This window comes from Nymphaea colorata, chromosome 1 (assembly GCF_008831285.2).
Source record: "Nymphaea colorata isolate Beijing-Zhang1983 chromosome 1, ASM883128v2, whole genome shotgun sequence".
NCBI lineage: Eukaryota > Viridiplantae > Streptophyta > Magnoliopsida > Nymphaeales > Nymphaeaceae > Nymphaea > Nymphaea colorata.
In genome coordinates, this window is record NC_045138.2 from 35,238,175 (window position 1) to 35,261,307 (window position 23,133).

Genomic DNA, 23,133 nt, shown 5'->3' on the forward strand with positions numbered 1-23,133 from the left:
CAAGAGTAGGTCGGGTTGTTACAGGATATCTCAAATTTTCAGTCCCTTCTTTGTCTTATCTTGGTTTCCTGTTTTCAACACGATTTTTTTTTTAATATATCCAAAAACCCAATTGCCAAGTGGTCAGAAACACACACATTTTATAACAGATATACACAAACACATATATAACACTTCCTTTAAAGCATAAGTAGCGCTTACATTTTCAAATGCTCTTGAAAAGTCATCAGACTCCATAGCCACAGGAGAGAGAGAGTTGAATTTGATATCCTGCTTGGGTAGCACTTCTTGGTGGAGGGGCACTAAAAAACCTTTTTGGGACAAACTTGGATATCCATGAGGAGAGGCTACAGATTCTGATTGGTACAGACCAGTACTGCTAGATTTTACAGTGAAACCTTTACCACGTTGCCCGACAAAGCTATCCTCCTGTTCCTTTACCATTTGCAAATTCTGAGAACTTGATCTGTCTGTAGTCAGCGAAATGTTTTGAATAACAGAACTTCCCATGTCAACAGTTCCTTTTACAGAAACGAAAGGCTTTTGGAAATCCTTATTCATGAAAACTCCAGGTCCTGTTACTTGAGGTGATTTTCTATTTGCACTTTCAACAGCAGAGCTTTGAACCTCAGATTTTACAGCAGAATTGGTTCTTGCAGGACTCTTATCCACATGAAGATGCAAGCCTCCAAGCATTGGTACTTGAGGTGAAGTTTTATATGCAATTTCAACAGCTGAGTATTGGACCGCAGGTTTTGCAACAGTATCAGTTCTTTCACCACTCTTCTCCACTTGAAGATGTGAGCTGCCAGACTCTTCAGTGATTTGAATTACTGATTTCTGCAAATCATGCTGTGGTAGATGCAAATAATTAATAGACCATCGTAACTGCTTACAGAGTCATTATTCAGTAAGACAAAACATAAACATACGGATTGAACTGTAGCAGACTGTTCGACAATGATCTCACACCCAGTGCTACTGCTTGTACTGACTGGTCCAACATCAGATCTTAGGGGTTTATCATCAACCCCTGCATCTTTGACTGTGTGCTTGGTGGGCCTTGAAACTGCAGTGTTCAGTTCATGCTGCACCCCAGAAAATGTAATGTTATGCTCTTCGATGCCAAAAGTACTATTATTTGGTATTAGAGGGACCGTAACAGGTGCACTTCTCCTAAACATAAAGCAGAAGCTATCAGCCAACAGTGTAGAAAAACTAGGAATGAGAGATTACACGGCAATGAAAAGGCAAATCATAAAGGTCAACTTATCTAAAAGAAGAAATTAATATTTTCTGCATGGCTTTAATATTTGGATACTCAATATCATCAGAAAAATAAAATACTTACTTGGCAACACGGAACAAGGTAAGCATCCCATCAACAGTAAGACATAGCATAATGCAATAAGAAAGTTGAATCCTTCCTCCACCATCCACTTCAATTTCAAATTTTCCATCATCAACATTTAGATCCACACAGAAGCCCACTAACAAGTTTTCATCACCATTTGCTGCAACAAGAAAAGGAAAAGAGAAATAGAAGTAAGAAAAAAGCTATACTTACAGATAGCAGCTAAACACTAAAGCTGTGACAAGCGCATGCAACCATGCCCCTTGCTCAAATAAGTACAGCAGGTGAAGAATAAATATTCAAATAATGCGTCGAAAACATATTCTAAAGAGGCATAAGAGGAAAAATCAAAATAAAGAAAGGGATATGCTAAACATTACAAAAGAGCAGACATTCAGGTTCCTTATTAAACCAAGGATCTAAGGTTCAACCATCGGTTTTTTGTGAATTGAGAGAAAGGATATTCATGAGAAAAAGCCAAGTAGAAGTTGTAACAACTTAAATGCCAATTTGCACCTCTCATTTGAATCCTTGGCATCCACTTGTCTTGCAGGAATTCAATAACTTTTGGCTCCTTCAGCTTCTGGTCTTCAAACCAGCCCAAGAAGACAATGTGATCGTCTATACTCTTCCTATTGGCAGTAATTGCAAGCTCCCTGACAAGCACCACATGATTATAAACAATATGAAGTACTTGAAGCATAGGAGTTTCACAGAAAGTTGAATAACTAGTAAAACTATAATATATTTCATGTTTAACAGACAAGATTCAGAAAAACAATTTACAATTCTGCCATGCACAAAGTTCTCATTGAGCAAAGCGACCTACAAAAAGTTCTAGAACTTTGTTTCCCAGTTCACTCTCCAACTTTGCTTCATACCATGATGATATTCCATTTTTCATCAACATAATGTTTTATGTCGTCATAATTGGGAGGACCAGCAAACCTGATAATACAATTCAGATGGCATGTAGAACTGCGGCATTCAAGCAATTACAATCATGTATTGAAGATCCAATCTACCCAGAAAACGTTCCAGATGACAAAACATCATGGTAATCAGTGATGCACTAAGGATGACAGATTGCTACCAAGAAATCTCAGAAAAGCTAAACTTTTCCTTAGACCTCGCAAGAATACAACTCTCAGATAGGCCTTTGCCCCCCTCATATTGGAACCAATGTCCATGTCTGAAAGCAAACTTTAATGTCTGGGCCTTTCAATGACAATGCTCCCCGGTTCAATGGTTCCTCATTAAAACACAAGCCAGTAGCCCTCTTTCACACCAAAGCCAGCAGCCTACAATGCATTGTCACAGGGGTACTGTTACAGAGACAGCGCACCCATACCGGTCGGGTAAGACACCAGTACTGGTAGTTGTACGGTCCCGGGTATGGCCTTGATACTGGTCAAACAGTACCAGATATGGTCAATGTATCCAGGACCATATTAGTTCGCTCTAGAACTCGGCAAAAGTTGACTGAGTCCTTTCCTGTCCAAGATTTAGGGTTTCATTGTTTTTTTAACATCATTTATACTCACTACATGCATATAGAGCTGTGTTCAAATAACGAATGTTATTAATGTAAGTTATATAACTCTACATCAGAGTTTAATCCTTTATATATGTTGGATTTTTACTATGTTATTTTCATATTTTGTTCAATAGTTTCTTCTTTAGAATCTACAAATTTTGAATCATGAATGTGTTATTTTGTTTGTTTGAATTTTGATTTTTTGTTATATATATATATATATATGTGTGTGTGTGTGTGTGTGTGTGTGTGTGTGTGTGTTATCTGTGTGTGTCTGTGCAACCGTATCCCCTTTCCCAAGTTTTTTGAAGATTCCAAACCCATATCTGTACCTATGTGACATAGCTACAAAGGCACAGCCCCCAAGCTCCAATCTGAATTTTAGACATCCATCACCATTCCCACATTCACAACTCAAAGTTCCATGTAATTTCTTTGATTTGATATTTCTAAAGAAATCCAATCACATTATTGTGTGTAACATATCCAGTAAAAATTAATAATCCAGAACGTGGACTTTAATTTCATTTAAAAGAAAACTATATTTTTTAAGATGTTTTAAGTGGTACAATATGTTTGTTCTTCCCAAGAGAAGAATATTCCATTCAAAAATATGTGTCTCAGATCCTCAAGCTTCTGCAAAATGCAGCCTTTGAATGCAGAATTTGTTTTAAAAGCTTGGCCTAGGGGTGGACCATTAAGATTTCTGATCCTTGGATTCGAAAGGCAGGAAGTAGACAATGGATGTGATCAAGAGCGAGTCCATGCTGATAGCGGACATATATGTTGACCTTGCTGCCAAGAAGTGGTGACCCCTATTAGCAGCCCAACACGTTTATGGCTAGGTCACATGCGTGCGGAGCGCGGCAAGTTCAAAAAAAAAATTAGGTGCGGGTGCAGCGAGGGCACATATGTAAGTAATTTTATTTGTCTATATCTACGTGACACAAGTACGTGGATTCAAGCCACGTACCCGCTCCGGTATGCCGGTACGTAGATCCGGGATGGGAAGTGGGTGGGTACGGATTGGATTGGGTCGGATCAGACCCGATCCGAACAAAAAAAAAACGTTCGATTTTATATCAAATAGAAGAAGTCGAGCTGCACTTCACCGGCAATTTCTGCAGCTGAGCAAGTTCAGCAACTATGGCCGGTGGTGACGACGACGTCCGACGACCCATGGCGACGTCCAGTGGTGTCCGGCGGCAGGCAGGTAAGCGTTTTCTTTTTTTTTCGATATTAGAACTTAGGGTTTCATTTCCTTGATTTGGGGGTTTTTGTTTTTTGGATTTGAAGAATTGGGGATGTTTTTGTTTGAAGATTGGACAGTTAATCCGTCGATGTTGAGCCTTAACTCTTGTTCAATGCTATGAATGATGGATTTAGCGAACTTTATTTTTGTGGACGTGCAAGTTATAGTCTTGCGGCTCTTGAGTTTTGCCTGATCTTCCATATAATTGACATTGTTGAAGTATGTTAGACGGGTCTCGGGACCGGGCCCGGATCCATACCCGATCCATCTTGTAGCCCTTGTTAGGCATTACTTAAGTCATATAACCCTAATCCTTATGAGTAATGAAATCTTAAGAGAGAGAGAGTCTGGCGGCTAGTGGGCAACCAACTCCTCCTCATCCGTGGTTTTTTTCCTCTTGTTGAGGGTTTTTCCACGTTACATCGTGTTCCTCGTATTCTCTTTCTCTGTGCTCGTGTTTCTACATGGTATCAGAGCCCACGAGATTGGGACTTTTTTGGTGATCGTTGAGTTTCCTTCACCCGCCGCCGCTGTTGCCACCGTCGTCGTTTCCGCCGCCGCCGCTGCCAACGCCGTCACCGCCGTGTCCGACGCCGTTACCTTTCTGCTGAGTCGTCCGACGACGCTGCTGTCACCGCCCTTGCTGTCGCACCGTCGACCTGCTCCCTGCCGTCGTCCTCTGCACCACCGTCCCTTCGTTGTCGCTGGTGCTTCTCTTGTTTTACCGTCGCTCGTGCCCTTTGTCGGCCTGGTCTGAGATTATGGCAGCTTCTTCCTCGTCGACCGTCAACACCAATCAAACTAAAATCGGGGCTTATAGATCTGAGAATGTTCCCGTTCAGGTCATTACTCTTCGTCTCACAAAGGAGAACTATTTCACGTGGTCGCCCGCTATGACTATGGGGATTGCTGGCCGTGGTCGGATTGCCTATATCGATGGAAGGAACCCTGAACCGGCAAGGACATGTGGTGTGTGGGACACTTGGTTTCTTGAGGATAATCATTGGTTTCTTGAAGATAATCAAGTGAAAACTTGGATTGTCAACTCTGTTTCCACTGATCTTCAACCCCTTATTCTTCGGAAGAAGACTGCAAGAGACATGTGGATGATTTTAGAGCAAATGTATGGCCAGAAGAAAACTGCTATTCGAACTTACCACGTAATGAAGACTGTCTATGGACTTCGACAAGGGGACTCTTCTATCGCAAATTACTATGGAGCTTTGAAAGCCAAGTGGGACGAGCTTGACTATCATTCTGATATCCCTTGACATTGTCCCCAGGATCAGGCACTTTATGTTGCTAAGGAATGGGAAAACAGGGTGTTTCTTTTTTTGGCCGGTTTGAATGATGAGTTTGAAGGTGTTAGAAGCCAGATTCTGAATTCTGGAGAGGTGCCCAGTATGGAAGATGTGTACTCCTATATTGAAGCCAAAGAACAGAGGAGGCTGGTTACTGTCATGAGAGATCCGCTCTTGTGAGTTGTGGTCCTGGAGGCAATATTAAATCTCTTCGCAGATGCACTCACTGCAAGAAGACTGGTCATACCGTGGATTATTGTTGGGATCTTCATCCAGAAAAGAAGGGGAACAAAGGGAGGTCTTCTATTGGGAAGACGCATGTGTCTAAGGTGCCTAAATCTAGTGGAGAAAAGGACTCCATTTCTGTTGACCAGCTTCGTGAACTGAGGGCTTACTTGGGCCGGATCGATGTCAACCAGGTCGAGACATCTGATGAGACAAAGGCTAATCATGCACTTGCAGTTGTTGGTGATACAGGTAACTCTTCTGTGGGGGAATGGATTGTGGATAGTGGTGCTACTCACCACATGACAGGTAACCCTAAGTTGTTTCATGAGTATAAGTTATCTTCAAGAAGGGAACGAGTATCTCTCGCAGATGGTTCCTCTACCTCTGTGGCAGGCGAAGGGACTCTGTCCTTGTTGGACAAATTTCATGTGTGAGGAGCATTACATGTGCCCCAGTTTCCCTTAAATCTTTTGTCAGTTAGTAAACTTACTAAAGAGCTGAATTGTGAACTCATTTTTTCTGTCAATCGTTGTGTTTTGCAGGACTTGGTGACAGGGAAGAGGATTAGGATTGGTTTGGCGTCTAATGGCCTATATCGTCTTCCCATAAGCGTGGCCACGGCTCTGATGACAGCGATCAGCAAGACAGAAAAGCGGAGAGAAGATTGTCTTCAGTCCTTCTTGTATTGGCATGAACGCCTTGGGCATTTACCTTTTGGGATTTTGAAACAGTTGTTTCCAAATTTGTGTTCCTCTCTGAATTTGTCTTTGATTTCCTGTGATGTTTGTCAGTTTGCCAAACATGTGAGGGCTTCGTACCCCATTTCAACTAGTTGTGTTAATGAAGTTTTTTCCTTGGTTCTCTCGGATGTGTGGGGGCCTTCGGGAATTCCTACCCGTCAAGGTTTTCAATATTTTATAACCTTTATTGATGATTTCTCTCGAACCACCTTTGTGTACTTGTTAAAAGATCGCAGTGAGGTTCCTCATGTCATAGAAACTTTCATTCTCCTTGTGCATACTCAATATGGTGGAACTATTAAAACCTTACGGTCCGATAATGCCCGTGAGTATATGTGTCAATCTGTTGAGGATTTTCTTCGAAAAAGGGTGATTGTACATGAGACGTCCTGTAGTTATACTCCCCCACAAAATGGGGTGGCTGAAAGGAAAAATCGCCAACTCCTTAATGTGACCAGGGCCCTTCTGTTTCAGAGAAATCTTCCCCAACACTATTGGGGTGATGCTGTTCTTACTAGTGCATATCTCATTAACCGCATGCCCAGTCGTGTGCTGAATGATCGGACTCCCCATTCGTTACTGCCTGGAAGTCGTCAACTGTTTCTTCTACCTCCTCGTGTTTTTGGCTGTGTTTTATTCATAATCACAACCCCAATGTTAAGAAACTTGATCCCCGGTCTATCAAAGGTGTGTTTGTTGGGTATTCCCCTACTCAGAAAGGATACAGATGTTTTGATCCCACCACTGGTCGAGTTTATGTTACACGAGATGTTACCTTCTTGGAACATGCCTCTTACTTTGGTGAGAATCCTCTTCAGGGGGAGAAGTCTGTGGTTAGGGAAGAGTATTCTCAGGGTCAGGAGATTCAATTTACAGATTTTTTGGACTACAGGAAAGCTGAACCTCTTACAGTTGATTATGAGCATGAGAGGGAGAAAGGGTGTGACCTTGGAACTGAGAAGGAAGGCCAGCGGTTGTTTGGACAGGTCTACTCCAAACGAGGTGCTCGGACAGAGGAGGTGACTTGTGGTGCGAGATCTACTTCCAATCTCAATGTCATTCCTTCTCTGGATGAACCAAGTCCTACCTCGAAGACTCAAGATGAGGTTGAAAAGAAAAATGAAGATCTTCCCATTGCCCTGAGAAAGGGTGTCAGGTCATGTACTCAACACCCGATTAGTAATTTTGTATCTTATTCCAGACTTGGCAAGGATTACAAGTGTTTTGTATCTTCTCTTTCTTTGGCTGTGATTCCCAGGTCTGTTTGCTGAAGCTCAAAGTGATTCCAAGTGGGTTGATGCTATGAAATAAGAAATGGAAGCCTTGAGAAGAAACATGACATAGGAAGTTGTGAAGATTCCTTAGGCGGCTCACTTGGTTGGATCCAAGTGGGTGTATACTATCAAGTACAAACCAGATGGAAGTGTTGAAAGATACAAAGCTTGTCTTGTGGCCAAGGGGTTTAGCCAAAAATATGGGATTGATTACTTAGAGACCTTTGCTCCCATTGCAAAAATGAAGAAAGTTAGAGTTGTTATGTCTCTAGCTATGATAGAGTGGAAGATGTACCAACTTGACGTTAAGAATGTCTTCCTCAATGATGATCTCGAAGAAGAAGTGTATATGCGCATGCCTCCAGGATATGAAGAACCAGAGAAATGTTGTAAGCTAAAAAAGGCCTTATATGGTCTCAAGCAGTCGCTCAGAGCATGGTTCGAACGACTGAGACGAGTGATGCAACATTATGGGTACAATCAAGGGAATGAAGACCACACTCTGTTTGTGAAGAAAAAGGAGGGCAGGGTCACTCTTTTACTTGTCTATGTGGATGACATGATTGTCACAGGTAATGATGAGGAGGAGATCATCAAGTTGAAAGGGTTACTGGCTACAGAATTTGATCTCAAGGATCTTGACAAGCTGAGGTATTTTCTTGGTATTGAGATTGCTAAATCTAGTACCGGCCTTGTGCTAAACCAAAGGAAATACACATTAGATCTGTTGGAAGAGACTGGTAAATTGGGGTGTAGACCTGCTTCTACCCCACTTGACACTGGACACAAGTTAAGCCTTAGAGATGGAGAGCTGCTCTGTGAAGAAGTTAAGGGAAGATATCAACGTCTGGTTGGGAAGTTGATTTATCTTACCCTCACGAGACCAGATATCACTTTTGCGGTGAATGTATTGAGTCAATTCATGCATGCTCCTACTGATGCACATCTGAAGGCTGTGGACAGAGTATTATGTTACTTGAAGAGAAATCCTGGCAAGGGACTCTTGTACGTGAAACAAGAGACTGTAGAGGTCGAGGGGTATTCAGATGCAGACTGGGCAGGTTGTGCTGATACCAGACGGTCTACTACAGGGTATTATATCTACTTGGGAGGAAACCTTGTCGTATGGAGGAGCAAGAGACAGGATGTATGTTCTCGATCTAGTGCAGAGGCAGAATATAGAGTCGTTGCTATGGGAGTGTCAGAGTTACTATGGTTGAAAATATTGCTGACTGATATTGGAATAAAGATTGAAGGACCTATGAAGATGTACTGTGATAACAAGTCTGCAATCAATTTAGCCAACAACCCTGTTCTACACGACAGAACAAAACATGTTGAAAATGACCATCACTTCATTCGTAAAAGGATTGATGCTAAGGAATTAATCCTACCTTACATGAAGTCTGAAGACCAAACCACCGATGTTCTGACGAAGGCTCTATCCTCTACTTCGTTCGAGAGAAATGTATCCAAGTTGGACATGTTTGATATGTATGCCCAACTTGAGGAGTGTTGAAGTATGTTAGACGGGTCTCGGGACCAGGTCCAGATCCATACCCGATCCATCTTGTAGCCCTTGTTAGGCATTACTTAAGTCGTGTAACCCTAATCCTTATGAGTAATGAAATCTTAAGAGAGAGAGAGTCCGATGGCTAGTGGGCAACCAGCTCCTCCTCATTCGTGGTTTTTTTCCTCTTGTTGAGGGTTTTTCCACGTTACATCGTGTTCCTCGTATTCTCTTTCTCTGTGCTCGTGCTTCTACAGACATAAATGTTAGTTGAATGTTGCTGAAAACCACGCTCTCCTAAGGCTTTCTTTTACCCTCTTTTTAAGTGTGTATGTGTTCGTTCACTGAATTCGTGTTTGGGTATTGTATCTGTAGTGGCTTTGATTGTTATAAGGTGTGGTGATTTTTCTATCAGAGTCTATTTGCAATCACCAAGGCAATGGGTAGTCAGCCTTCAAAGTCTATCGCAGTCTACAGTTGCGATAATTGGAATGACGTATATGCGTATACGCTGGTTTCACATTTATATCAGCTTTGCTGATTTTCTGAGTTGTTATGCTTCCTTATGCACTTATAATGTTGAGATGTTTCCCAACAACTGTTTGGTAACTTATTCTTTTGTTCTTAGTATTGATTTTGTTGAACTATTGTATATTGTTTTATTCCTTCAGTTTTCTGTTTATATGTCCACATTTATATGTTTTTTTTTATTTTATCATTTTTGATAATATAAAATTTGTCGTACCCGCATACCCACAATTTTCAAAATCATTGTGTCCGTACCCATACCCGTATTGTACCCGCACCCATGTGACATAGGTTTATACTGTTAAATTTTTTTTATCAAGATTACCTTTATCTCCTACAAAATTCAAAGTTTTTATTATGTAAAATGGGGGAGGAAAGAGAAAAGAGGGCAAAAAAGATGAGGGAAAAGATAAAAGAAGAAATAATAAATAAATAAATAAAAAGAAAAAACGAGAGTGAGTGCAGTCAGCCGCACCCAACTCAGTCAAACCGAGTCTGATGCTGTGTCGGGCCGTACTCGCACCGAGTTGACTCAGATGGTTCACCATTTTCAGTGCACCTGTGTGACTTAGGTTTACGGCACTTCACATGGCTCCATACCAAGAAGGGAACCAGTGGAAGATCTCCCCTTCATCTTACAATAGAATATGTACTTATTCTACGTGTCAAACAAACACCTAGCTGAGTTTAAAATTCCACATGCCACCAATCAAGTTCATATTTTTAGAAAACAGATCCACAATCACATGATAAAGATCTGAGAGACTTCATCCCAAAACAATTAGATGTCCCTTATCGAACTCTCTCCAAAACCTCAAACAGATGAAGCAGTCAAGGATTGACCTTGCTTTCCCCCTTTGCATGTTCCATCTCTAATTTCAGCTAACTAGCTCTTGCATTTGTGACCATTTGTTTATGGAAAATTAATTAACTACATGGATGATGAAAACTTAGGGGTCAATAAAAATCACAGTTTCTACATATGCAGATAGAGTGTTGTTAAAATACAAAAAATATTTCAGGTTGTCGATTTTAAAACCTTATGCAACCAAAAAAACATGGTCTTTTTTTGTTGCTGATTTCTAGGTTGTGGGATACGAAGATGACATCTATGTAATATACATGGGTGAATAACACCATGAGTACACACACATCCATTCTTCAGAAAATTAAACGTCTATTGTCAGATCTTGCTTGGTTTATATTCCTCAAGAAGTGGGAGTAAGTGCAAGTTTGGTGATCCCTCTTTAGGTTACAGTTGGACTCATAAAACTGATCAGGTATACCTAGAGACTAGAGAGCCAAAGCAAACTTTGCTAGCACAAGTTGAAATGATAGCAACACTTGGAAAAAACATGCATAGAATGCTTTGCTTAATACGTGTCGAACAGAAAACAGGTACAATATGAGTTTAAAAAGATCTTGCGAAGATAGAAAAATACGATAAACGAAAAGGAACTTGTGAGCAGGATCAGATGGTTAACTAAAAAGACAAACTATAGTCGGCTCATTAGGTATAGATCAAGACTGCAGCCTCCGGCATAGTGAAGTACAGCATTAATAAGGTATGCAACGAACAATCACAGGTCCATGTGGTACATGTGAGAATCTTCACTAAAACATCACCGAATCACGTCTCTCCGTCTGAAAATAAGGAGGATGGAGAATAGAGAATAGAAGAAGGCAATGAAGGTAAGAGAACCGGCGGCCAATGCAACCACACTATGCTTGATCTCTATTATTAAAACATAAACCTAATTAGGTTACAACAAAAAGAGGAATAAAACATGAAGTAATTACAAGAGGTGCCACCACTTAGACGTGAAGACATAAAAACGAAGTGGATCGGGTCTGAACAGACCCGATCCAGACCCGATCCCTTTACATTGATGCGTACAGACTTAACAGCCCCCCTCAAGTTGTGCATGAGATTTGATCATGCACAACTTGTTTTTCAAATCCCAAAAATGCTGCCCTGTAAGACCTTTGGTAAAAAGATCCGCTATTTGTTCACTGGTGGATATATAAGTAGGCAATATCTCGGCTTCTTCAACCTTCTGACGAATGAAGTGTTGATCAATCTCAATGTGCTTGGTACGATTATGCAAAATGGGGTTGAAGGCAATTTTGATGGCGCTTTGATTGTCGCATAGCAATGAGGACTGAACAATAGGTAGATGAAGCTCTCCAAGCAAATGTCGTAACCATGATGCCTCAGCTGTCCCTGCAGCCATTGCTCTATACTCTGCCTCAGTGCTAGATCGTGCAACGGCACGCTGCTTTTTACTGCTCCAACAAATGAGATTAGAATCAAGAAAAAGGCAGAAACCTGAAACTGAGCGTCGGTCATCAGGATCTCCTGCCCAGTCTGCATCAGTATAAGTATATATGCTATGTCCAAGAGAAACATTGGGACACTTTGTATAGATCAATCCATCCCCAAGAGTAGCTTTGAGATACCGTAAGATCTGCTTAGTAGCATCCATATGTCCTTCTGTGGGTGCATGCATAAATTGAGAGATCTGATTTACAGCATAGACTATGTCTGGGCGCGTAAAGGTAAGGTATTGTAACATACCAACAATGCTGCGATAGAAGGTAGGATTTGAATAGGCAGCAGTTCCATCAGAGGCAGCCAATTTAGTGTTTAGAACACTAGGAGTAGTTATGGGTTTGCAATTAATCATACCTGCCCTGTCCAAAATATCAAGAGTATACTTATGCTGCGTAAGAGTCAATCGATCATTTGCTCTATCAAGTTCAACACCCAAGAAGTACCGAAGTTCGCCGAGATCTTTCATCTTGAATTCTTGCTGCAACAGATCCTTAACATAAGATATATGAGAAGAAGAATTCCCAGTTATAACAATATCATCTACATAGATAAGTAACCAAGTGGTAGCTTCTTCGGTATGATACATAAACAAGGAATGATCTAGAGAGCTTCGTAGAAAACCAGCTTGTTGTATATGATGAGAAAACCGATCGAACCATGATCTAGAAGCTTGCTTCAGCCCATATAAAGACTTGTGTAACTTACAAACCCATTTTTGAGGATCATGAGTATTGTAGCCGGGAGGTTGCTCCATGTATACCTCTTCCTTAAGAATCCCATGTAGAAAAGCATTTTTGACATCTAACTGATAAAGAGGCCACCCATATGAGACTGCAAGAGAAATAATCACACGTATTGTGCCCATCTTGATAACCGGACTGAATGTTTCATCATAATCTTCCCCATATTGTTGTGTGAAACCACGGGCCACAAGACGTGCTTTATGTCGATCAATGCTACCGTCTGGCTTATATTTCAGTTTGTAGACCCATTTGGAGCCCACAACATTCTTATCAGTTGGACGAGAGACAATCTGCCAAGTCTGACACTCATGCAATGCTGCCATTTCCTCATTCATAGCTTCAACCCAACATTTTTCCTTACTTGCATGGTGATAGGATTTTGGTTCGACCTTCTTGCTGACTTCTGTCATAAACAACTGAAAATCTAAAGAAAAGTTGTTATAACTTACCCACCGATCAATGGGATGTCGCACACGTTGGGACTGACGTGGGGCTGCATTAGGAGCTGATCGCCTAGAGTACACAAGGCCTGAGAACCGACTATGTATAGGTGAATCATGGGGTTGTGAGGATGAGGGCATGCTGTCCAAGGAATCTCTCACAAGTGTCTCAGCCTCATTAACATCTTGCTCCTCGTGCTCAATCAAACGGTCAGTCCCTTGTCTTAGGATTTCAGCATGCAGCCAAGTATCATAAATCTCATTTTTATCCTTGAGTGTCATGCAAGTAGCCTTGGGATCTTGTAACCTGTTTTCATCGAAAACAACATGCCGTGAAATATGAACACGCCCAGTTTTAGGGTTGTAACATCTATAACCCTTGTAGTTTTCTGCATACCCTACGAATCTGCACAAAATAGCACGATCTTGAAACTTGTTACGTAAGGAAACATCAACATGCACATAGCAAACACATCCAAAAACACGCAATTCCTCATAGCGTGGCTGCTCTTGATGTAATAAAAAATATGGGGATTTGCCATCAAGCAAAGCCAATGGCAGTCGATTTATAACATGCACAGCCGTATGAAAAGCCTCAGTCCACAATGTCATGGGTAAGTCTGTGTCATGCATCATGCTGAGCGCGCTTTCAACAATATGTCTATGTTTCCGTTCAGCAATTTCATTTTGCTGAGGAGTATGTGAGCATGAAATCTGTCTAGTGATCCAATTATCTAGTAGATACTCAGTAAATTCATTAGAAATAAATTCACCACCACCATCACATTGAAAATGCACAATATTACTGAAGTATTTATTTCGAACCAAGGCATGGAATTGAGTAAACAAACGGAAAACTTCAGATTTGTGTTTCATGAAGTGTATCCAAGTATGTCGAGAATATGAATCTATAAAAATGACATAGTACCTACTCCCAGAAGAAGAGGGAATTGGAGCAGGCCCCCAAACATCAGAATATATGGTGTCAAAAATCCTTGAAGCTCTTTTATTAATTGACTGAAAAGGAAGAGCATGGCTCTTACAAAGATGACAACTCGAGCACATGCTGGACTCACTGACTGAACTCAGACTGGACTTATCTAAGAGTCCGTCTGCAACAAGACTTCGAACAAAAGACTGACTACAATGAGCTAACCGACCATGCCAAATGGATGGCTTATTATATTCTGCGACATTGACTTCATTATGACTTGAAGAACATGAATCTGGAGGGTGAGGTTTGGACAGCTTTGGAGCTTCTTCAAGGACATACATATCTCCTTTGCGAGTGCCCTCAGCGAATGTCTTCTTGGTTTGAGCATCCTTGACATAAACAGAAGATGGTGTGAATTCAACAGAGGAGTGAGTATCATCAATAAGTTTGGACACTGAGATAATATTTTTCTTGACACTTGGAACAACAAGGACATTCTTTAATGGAATGGAAGAAGAACCCATGGATATTTGTGCATTTCCAATGTGCGATATTGTGTGATGGGAACCATCTCCCGTGACTACTGAGCCTTGATCTAAATAAGGGGAAACACTAGAGAGATTACCTGTGTCACCAGTAACGTGGGCTGCTGCTCCAGAGTCCACATACCACTCTCCTTGCTCATTTTGCTTCAAGTTAAGTTTGGATAAGGCTGTCATTAGAAGTTGCTGCACGTCTGCTGAAACCTTTGAAGTTGGATTTGATCCAGACGAGGATGGAGCTGACCCCGCTACTGTCCTATTCTCGCGCCTGACCTGACTATTCTTGTTCTGAGGATTGTGCCAACATTCTGATTTTACATGCCCCTTCTTGTTGCAATAGAAGCATGTCGGGATTCTCCTAGATGTGGCAGAGGTAGTATTCATGCCTGGTGGTGTTGGGAGAATCCCTCTTCCCATGCCTGTCTGAGGAGTCCAAGAACGAGTGCGATTTCCTTGCAGTGCGTGAGTTCCTGTGATCAATACATTGTGGCTGTTGGAAGGAACCAGATTATGTCGTTGAACTCGACTAGCTTCATGTTGAAAAAGCTTGGCCTTTAGATCTTCAAAAGATGGGAGAACAGGTAAGTCTTCCAAGGCTGTGCAAAAAATATCAAATTCCGTTCCCAGTCCACTCAAGGCTTGTTGGACTTTGTCTTTGTCGCTGACGGGATGTCCAATTGCAGCAAGCTGATCACTAACACTCTTGATTTCATTCAAATACTCCAAAACTGTATGCGTCCCACGCTTGATATCCTGAAATTGCCTTCTTAATTGTAGAAAACGTGCTTCCGAGACTTGAGAATATGTTGTAGCAAGGGTAGACCACAACTCTAGGGCAGTTAAATCATCATCAATACCTCCCAATACCTCTTCTGACAATGTAGAAGTGATATAAGCAACAAGAGACTGGTCGTGAGCCAGCCAAACTTCATATTCGGGATTGCTCTCAGGAAGAGTTTCATATTCAAAACTGATTTCACTTCCAGCCGAGGCCCCAACACCTTTATCTCCCACGACTGTCTTCTTTATTTCACGGTTAACATACTTTGGAGGTGCTGGAGTAGTCCCATCGATGTGCCCATACAGTCTATGGCTCTTAATAAATGGGACAATTTGGCGTTTCCAAGTCAAATAATTACTATGGTTCAGTTTTTGAGAGATGAGTTGTGAGAGAAAACTAGAGGATAGAAGAGAGGGAGCCGGCTGGTCCATGATTGAAAAAGAGGATTAGAACAGACGATTTGGGCAGAATTTTAGAGGTCACGATAGAAATTAGGGCAAATTAGGGCAAACCGTGTGACTTAGGGCAAAAAACAGAATTTAGGGCAACAGAAATTAGGGCAAATCGTGGGATTAAGGGCAGAAACAGAGTTTGAGGATAACCACGGTAGAAAATAAGATTTAGGGCAGAATACTCCAAGCACGGCAGAAAATAAGATTTAGGGCAGAATACTCCAAGAAGAAATCACTCACCGGAGGACGATGTAACCTGGCTCTGATACCATGTGAGAATCTTCACTAAAACATCACCGAATCACGTCTCTCCGTCTGAAAATAAGGAGGATGGAGAATAGAGAATAGAAGAAGGCAATGAAGGTAAGAGAACCGGCGGCCAATGCAACCACACTATGCTTGATCTCTATTATTAAAACATAAACCTAATTAGGTTACAACAAAAAGAGGAATAAAACATGAAGTAATTACAAGAGGTGCCACCACTTAGACGTGAAGACATAAAAACGAAGTGGATCGGGTCTGAACAGACCCGATCCAGACCCGATCCCTTTACATTGATGCGTACAGACTTAACAGTACAGTCGGACACCATGTCCAGGAAACAAGCAGCCAATGTACATGACAGTTAAGTACCTGCAAGGCATGCAACAGTGGAAGGACAAACCAACAAGACTACAATGCAAATACAATTCAATGATAGGCCATGATTGTTCACTTGGCCGTGCAGTAAGCAAAACTGCAAGCATAGACAGAAACAACCAGAGACAGTGGAGAAACCATACCAGCGTTCCAGATAGTTCAAAAACAGCAAAGGTCCACGACCAAATGGCAAAAGTGTCTCATTATAACTCAAGAAAAAGCTGTCAAAGGTCACAATCACATTATGTGACACCTGAAAGGCAAAAATCAGAAGGCGCAGTGGCAAAGTCTATCAGAAACCATGTAAGTGAATCTTAACTACATAGTGGAACAACAAATAAAATCACAAAAGATGGTACATAAGTCATTCAAGGTGAATTTTATTGCATCTAAACTATGTCACACGGACACGGCAAAATGGGCCACGTACCGGTGTCGAGACTCCGACACCTGGATAGCGACACTTGGACACGGCAGGATACGTTTTGGATCGGGTCTGGGTCAGACCCGATCCGAACCACTTTACTAACCCGACATTCTTTGTTTTATTTGAGACTTTCTTTCTTATGACTTATGAGATTAGCGATAACAATGTTTTGTTTGAGAATCTGAGACTTCCTTTCTTATGACTTATGAGATTGTAAGAGTGAATTATTAATTTAATATTTTTTTTATTTTATTATCCTTTTTAATTTTTTAGAATATAAAATTCGCCGTGTCCGCGTATCCTAAAATTTTGAAAATTGTCGTATCCGCGTGCCCGTACCCGTACCTGTACCCTTATCATACCCGTACCCGTGTGACATAGCATCTAAACCAACATTTCTGACAGCAAAATAACAAAGAAGTGCTCAAGCAGAAACAAAACTGTAAAGTTATCACATATACCACATTGTTCTTTGAAATTTCAGGAAATAGTAAAAGAACACAATCAGCATCATGCAAAATCTAAGCAGAAATGAAGAATATATCAGTTGCAGAATGGAATGGCAATGCCTCGATAGCTCTTCAAGCTTCCACTTCCACTACAAGATATCCATATCTCAGGCATGGAAATTAACATGCCATGCTCAGGCAAACATATGATCTTTGTTGGTCCAATTATACCTACCAAAGTATAAGACACATCACAGCAGTTAATAATGTCATAGCACTCTAGACAGCAGCAGCTAACAAATCCTGTCCATCAGTTCAAAGTAATTAAGACAGCAAGCAACTAAATACGACATAAACTTCGAGAAACTAATTCATTTTGTCTAGCTTTTCTAACAAACCAAAGTGACATGATCATTTAGTACCATGAAAGAGCAAAATATCTGAACAAAAACATTGGAATAGGTTTGACAGCAAAAACATGAGAATTTGTCAACCTAAGCAAAAAATAGCAAATAGTTAGTAGGTGACTCATGTTGGAAGAGCATATTCTTATGAAGAAATGTACAAGTATATTTTAACAGCAAGAAACCATGAAAAAGAACAGAGATTTCTAAAATGCAAGCTACACTCCAAACCTGAAATCAAGCAAAAATGCATATTAAAGTTAATGAAACAATGTCTTTGTTACATAACCTCAGAAAGGTCACGGTCATTGCTGGTGATCACTCGGACTAGGTAACCACCACCTATTCCATCTTCAGATAGTTGATTGCATCCTATTACAATACTGCCATGCCGCACCCATTTGATTGAATCCACTGACACAATTTACAACAGTGTTCTTAAGTGAAGAAAATATAGCAAATCTCCACATCAAGAATGAAAAGAGAAAACATGCATTAAAGGAGTAAAGCCAGCAAATGAGATGTATGATGAAGCAAACATTACATTGACATTTTTTTACGGACATGGAGAAGCTATAAACTCACTCTTCACATCTGGCGATCTTCATTATTCTGATAAACTATACATGTTCCACAAGCTAACATGGTAAACAATAATGTAGCATCAATTAAGCACATCTAATTCAGTGAAATAGCTTACTGTTTTTACTCCTAGGTTGTATTTTATGTTCCTTTTTTGTCTTCCTGTTCAACTCTAACCAGACAACATTTGCAGTTCTCATTATTATCACATGAACATATTCTAATTGAAAAGCTTTGGTTCCTCCCATGGTCCTCAACTTTAATATGAATGGTCTATTTCATCTTTAGTTTCACCATGACAAAAGGTACTAGGCTTAGGCAGTCAACCATCTAAAAGGCTTAGGCAGCACCCAAGCAGTCCAAGAGAAAATTAGGAAAAATATAAATAACAAATTGCATAAATATTTAGATCAAAATTAGCATATTGAAAAACAATAGTTAATATTGAAGGGTCAAAAACATAACAGTATATGATGTGAATGTATGCACACACATACATATATACAAGGTACAGGCAAGTCAAGAATGGCTGCAGCACACATTAACCAAATTTTTCAAAAAATGATGAGAGAAAAATGTGCTCAAATTTGTACTGCCCAAATGTCAAAAGAATAGTATTCCATCATCAGGGCCATGAGGTTGTTCAACCTCTTACCATTCCTTTCCAAATATGGGAAGACATTTCTGTGAATTTTACTGGAGAACCTCCGGGAGATCCTAAAAAATCAATAATTTTGGAGGTAGTTGATTGATTATCGAATGACACATTTTACACTCTATGCCATTGGTTCCGATGCAGCCACAACTCAGGAACATTTTGAAAACTAAATGGCATGCATGGACAGTTGTGACTTGTCAGTGAACCAGACCCAATTTTCATGAGCCAATTTTGGAAAACCTATTGCACTACAGGGAAAAAAGCTTCCACAATATCCCATCTGTATACAGGCAGACAAATCAAGGTCTTAAGTCGAAGTTGGAGACTTATGTACATTGTTTTGCAGACAAGGAGCACAATTGGACGAAGCACCTACCCTGGCTAAGTTTTGCATGTAACAGAGCCTACCATTTCACAATTGGAATCCTCTGTAAGCTGTTTATGGCAGGCTCCCTCCCACCACACAATAGAACCACATGTGTGACACAAGTGGAATAAGTTAATGTGCAGAATTGTATCACAAATGAAATTTTCACTGTTCTCAAGAGAAATCTAACAATAGCTGGGACTCCTATGAAATAGCAGCAGGATAATAACAGAGGGGAACTCAACCTGGGGATTGGACTACGGGTATGACTCAAGGCTCAGCCAACCTGTCACATCAGTAGAAAAGGAACAGCAATGGGTGTAACGCGCGGCGTTTTGGGCAGAGCGGGTCGGGTCAGGGTCCAGACCCGGACCCTAGCCCCACGCGAGAGGAGCCCGATGCTGTCCCTCCTCCCTCGCTTTCTCTTCTCCTCCGTTTTCCTCTTACCGCCTCTTCCTTACCCACGACCGGAACTCAGGGAAGAAGAAGGCGGCGACGGCGACGTCGACGGTGACGGTGACGGCGATGGCAACGGCGACGGTGACGGCGACGGCGGCGAAGCTTGAGGTGAACCCTGTCGTCCCCTGCCTCTTCCTCTCTTCTCTCTTCTTCTTCCCGTTTTCTTTTCTCTCCTCCCTCTCCCACTGTCTCTCGTCTCCCCTCTCCACCGAACGACTCTCTCTGACCGTCTCCCTCTTTTCTCTTGTGCCCTCTTCTTCACACAATCCCTTTCCTCACTCTCCACCGTCTCTCTCTTCTCTCCCGCCTCTCCTCTCACTGCCCTTCTTCCCCATTTCTGTCTGAACCCTCCTCCCCTCGTTCTTTCTTCTGTCCGCCCCTTCGGTCAGCACCTTCCCCTTGCCTCACGTCCCCAAATTGGGTCTTTCTCCCCATTTTCTAATTGTTTCTCCATTTTTCCCCAACCGAGCACTCTTTCTCATGGATTTCATCACTGTTTGTTAGGATTCCAGTTGGGGAACGTGTTCTCCCCCTCGTATCAGCGTTTAAGTGGTGTTGGTGGTGGCGGCTTGGCACGATTTCTGCCATTTGGGGATGACTGTACGCTCGAGGTGGCTGTTGAAGGCGTCACAGCAGTTTGGACGCTTAGTTTGGGGTGAGCAAGGCCTATTTGAGCTTAGATTATTGGATATTATATAGTAGAGCATATATAATTATTGTTTGAGCATGCTAGAAGGTAGGATTGATGGTTTGGGACGCATGTTAGAAATTTTGTTTTTGGGAAAGTTTAGGATTAGGTTGGAAAAGCGATAATTCATGTATTTAATGACCATTTTGGCATGATGGGTTAATTTTTGAAGCAATAGGGAGCGTACGTAAGTTGGAGGTGCCTTGGGGTAGACGCCTTGATTAAAGAAAAAGAAAGTTTTGAGAAAGGCGTTAGTGATAGACGGATTGATGGCTTTGAGTTTTGACATCTGTTGGCACGGCTAGAAGTTGGGAAGTGACCTATTGGAGAACTCGTGGGTCGACACTACCCGTCGACACCCTCTTGAGGCGATGACACGTGCCTCAATGATTTTGTTTTGTTTTTGTTTGAATTGTTGAGGTATGTAGTAGGAATCTTATCTTGTGTTTGTATCTGCAGGTACACCGGGTACGTCCCGTCGACCTTGAGCTACCGGATTCGAAGCTCGAGGCATTTTGAAGATTCTTGTGAAAGCGCCACAGGTATGGCGACATTCCAGGCAAATCCCTGTCTGGGCAAGTGAATGAATGTGTGTTCCTAGGATCCCATGATCCTAGAATTTGTGATGTGAATTGATTGAGTGTTCCGTGAATGAATGTGTGTATGCATGTACATAAATTGATATATTATATGAATTGTTTTGAAAGGCTTATAGTAATTGGTTTGATAATGTTATGCATTTGCATGTGCATGCTAGAATTGATAACTGTTTAGGACAGATGAGGCGGGGTATCGAGTCGAGTGTCTCCTCGACCCCAATTGTGCATTAAAAAGCATCCTAGAATGGTAACTGCATAGGACAGCTACGAGCCCACCACAGATTGAGACTACTTTCTGTGGTTTGGCTAAGTTTTCAAAGATGTGATTGTTATGATGATGAATGTGAATGTTATGTTTATTGAATACACATTACCGAGGGCAATGATGCAAATGATTGCACAAAAGGTAGTTGTACCCATATTGTTATGACGGCTAGCCAAAACTGTTGTGGTTATGTGTAACCCTCGTGTGGAAGCAATTGGAGGTGTGGGTTCACTCGTGAAGTGAGCCAACCCCATGAGCTAGCCAGTTAATTGTGTTTGTGCAAGTATAAGTATAAGAATGAAAGAATAAGAGATGAGAGGCCAGTGGGATGTGACTATGTGTTTGGGAGTTGTCCCGCTTTCGCCACTGGTCTCGCCTGTTCAGAGCGCAGGCGATGCAAGGCCCCAGAGTATTGTTGTGTGATGTGCTTGGAGCGTAGGCTCCCACCTTCCCAACCTGGGTGTCCTAGGGAAGGCTGAGTATCTCTCCTTGGAATTCACACATCTATGGATGAGTGCTCTACCGCTGCAGCGGATAGATGGATCCATACTGTTCTGGGCCACCACGGGGGTTGTCTTTCGGCTGTGGGCCGCCCGCGGTGTGCACGTGCCTGTGTTTGCACCCACAGGAACTGTAAATTCACTGATAGTAATGAAACTGAAATGTATGTGATTGAAATATACAGGATTGTTGTGCTTGTGACTGTTGTGCTTATGAATGCAAGTGACATGTTGAGGATGCCTTGCATGTGATTGAAATTATGTTATTGTAGCCATTGGGTGGCCTCTGCATGTCGTGTCCTGACACGACATAATGATAGATTGTTCTGATGTTTGCTTGTATATTTGAGCCCTACCTAAGAGGGTTTGGACTTTTCCTGGCTTGTTGCCATACTGCGAAGGCTAAGCCTTCAGTTGTTTCTTTTTTTCAGGTTTTGGCGGACCCGAGGCAGCAGGCAGAGCAGATGGCTACACTCACGTCCTACTGGAGAGGTTTTGGGTTTCGGTTTTTGTAGTGCCGGCGCGTCGGGTTTTGGTTTTACTGATGCCTTGTTTTTTTATTAGGCATCGATGTTGTGATTTTGGGGCATTTTTGTCAAATGTACAGTTGAACTGAAATGCTATATAATGGAAAGCTTGCCCCATTGTTTTGAATTGCTTGACTCATTTCTTTTAAACTGTTGTAGTCACACCTCAATGTTGGATGAAAAAAAAAAAATGTTTTGAGTGTCAAAAGGTCGGGGTGTGACAATGGGCCTCAATAGATAAAGTCAGAACATAAGTCCAGTTGCTTACAAATTATTACTTCCTGAAGGGCTAGTATGCCTCACGTTTTCCACATTTCTCGCCTCAAACCAGTGGTGGGAGATGCTGCATTATGACAACCACAGTCTCTGTGGCAAGAGGGACAATCAGATGGCCATGTTCCTCTCAATCAGCTCAGTAGAGACAAAAAGGAAGGAAGGCTGGTGCAGGATGGCTAATAGAATGGAGGAAAGCTATGGATCAGGACCCATTAGGGAGCCTGTGGATGAAACTAAGAGACTTCTTCCAGAATTTTCACCTTGAAGGCAAGGTGTTTCTTCAAGACAAGGGAAATCAATAGTCTTATAACAACCATTGGGATCTTCAAATGGCATAGT

The 23,133-nt window shown here is 41.6% G+C and overlaps 1 protein-coding gene across 4 annotated transcripts in view; it reads right to left on the reverse strand.

Moving 5' to 3' along the window:
* The window catches only part of LOC116252941 (nuclear pore complex protein NUP214), a 43,005-nt gene that overhangs the window by 12,633 nt on the left and 7,239 nt on the right, over nt 1-23,133 (reverse strand). For 3 of the 4 annotated variants that reach the window (XM_050075551.1, XM_031627589.2, XM_031627615.2), the window contains 6 exons: nt 18,163-18,287; nt 16,737-16,846; nt 1,871-2,010; nt 1,352-1,514; nt 933-1,176; nt 202-852 (listed from right to left, as the gene is read on the reverse strand). In XM_050075551.1, coding sequence (XP_049931508.1) covers nt 202-852; nt 933-1,176; nt 1,352-1,514; nt 1,871-2,010; nt 16,737-16,846; nt 18,163-18,287 — 1,433 coding nt within the window. The remainder of the gene's footprint in view (nt 1-201; nt 853-932; nt 1,177-1,351; nt 1,515-1,870; nt 2,011-16,736; nt 16,847-18,162; nt 18,288-23,133) is intronic. The other variant, XM_031627606.2, reaches the window with a different exon arrangement.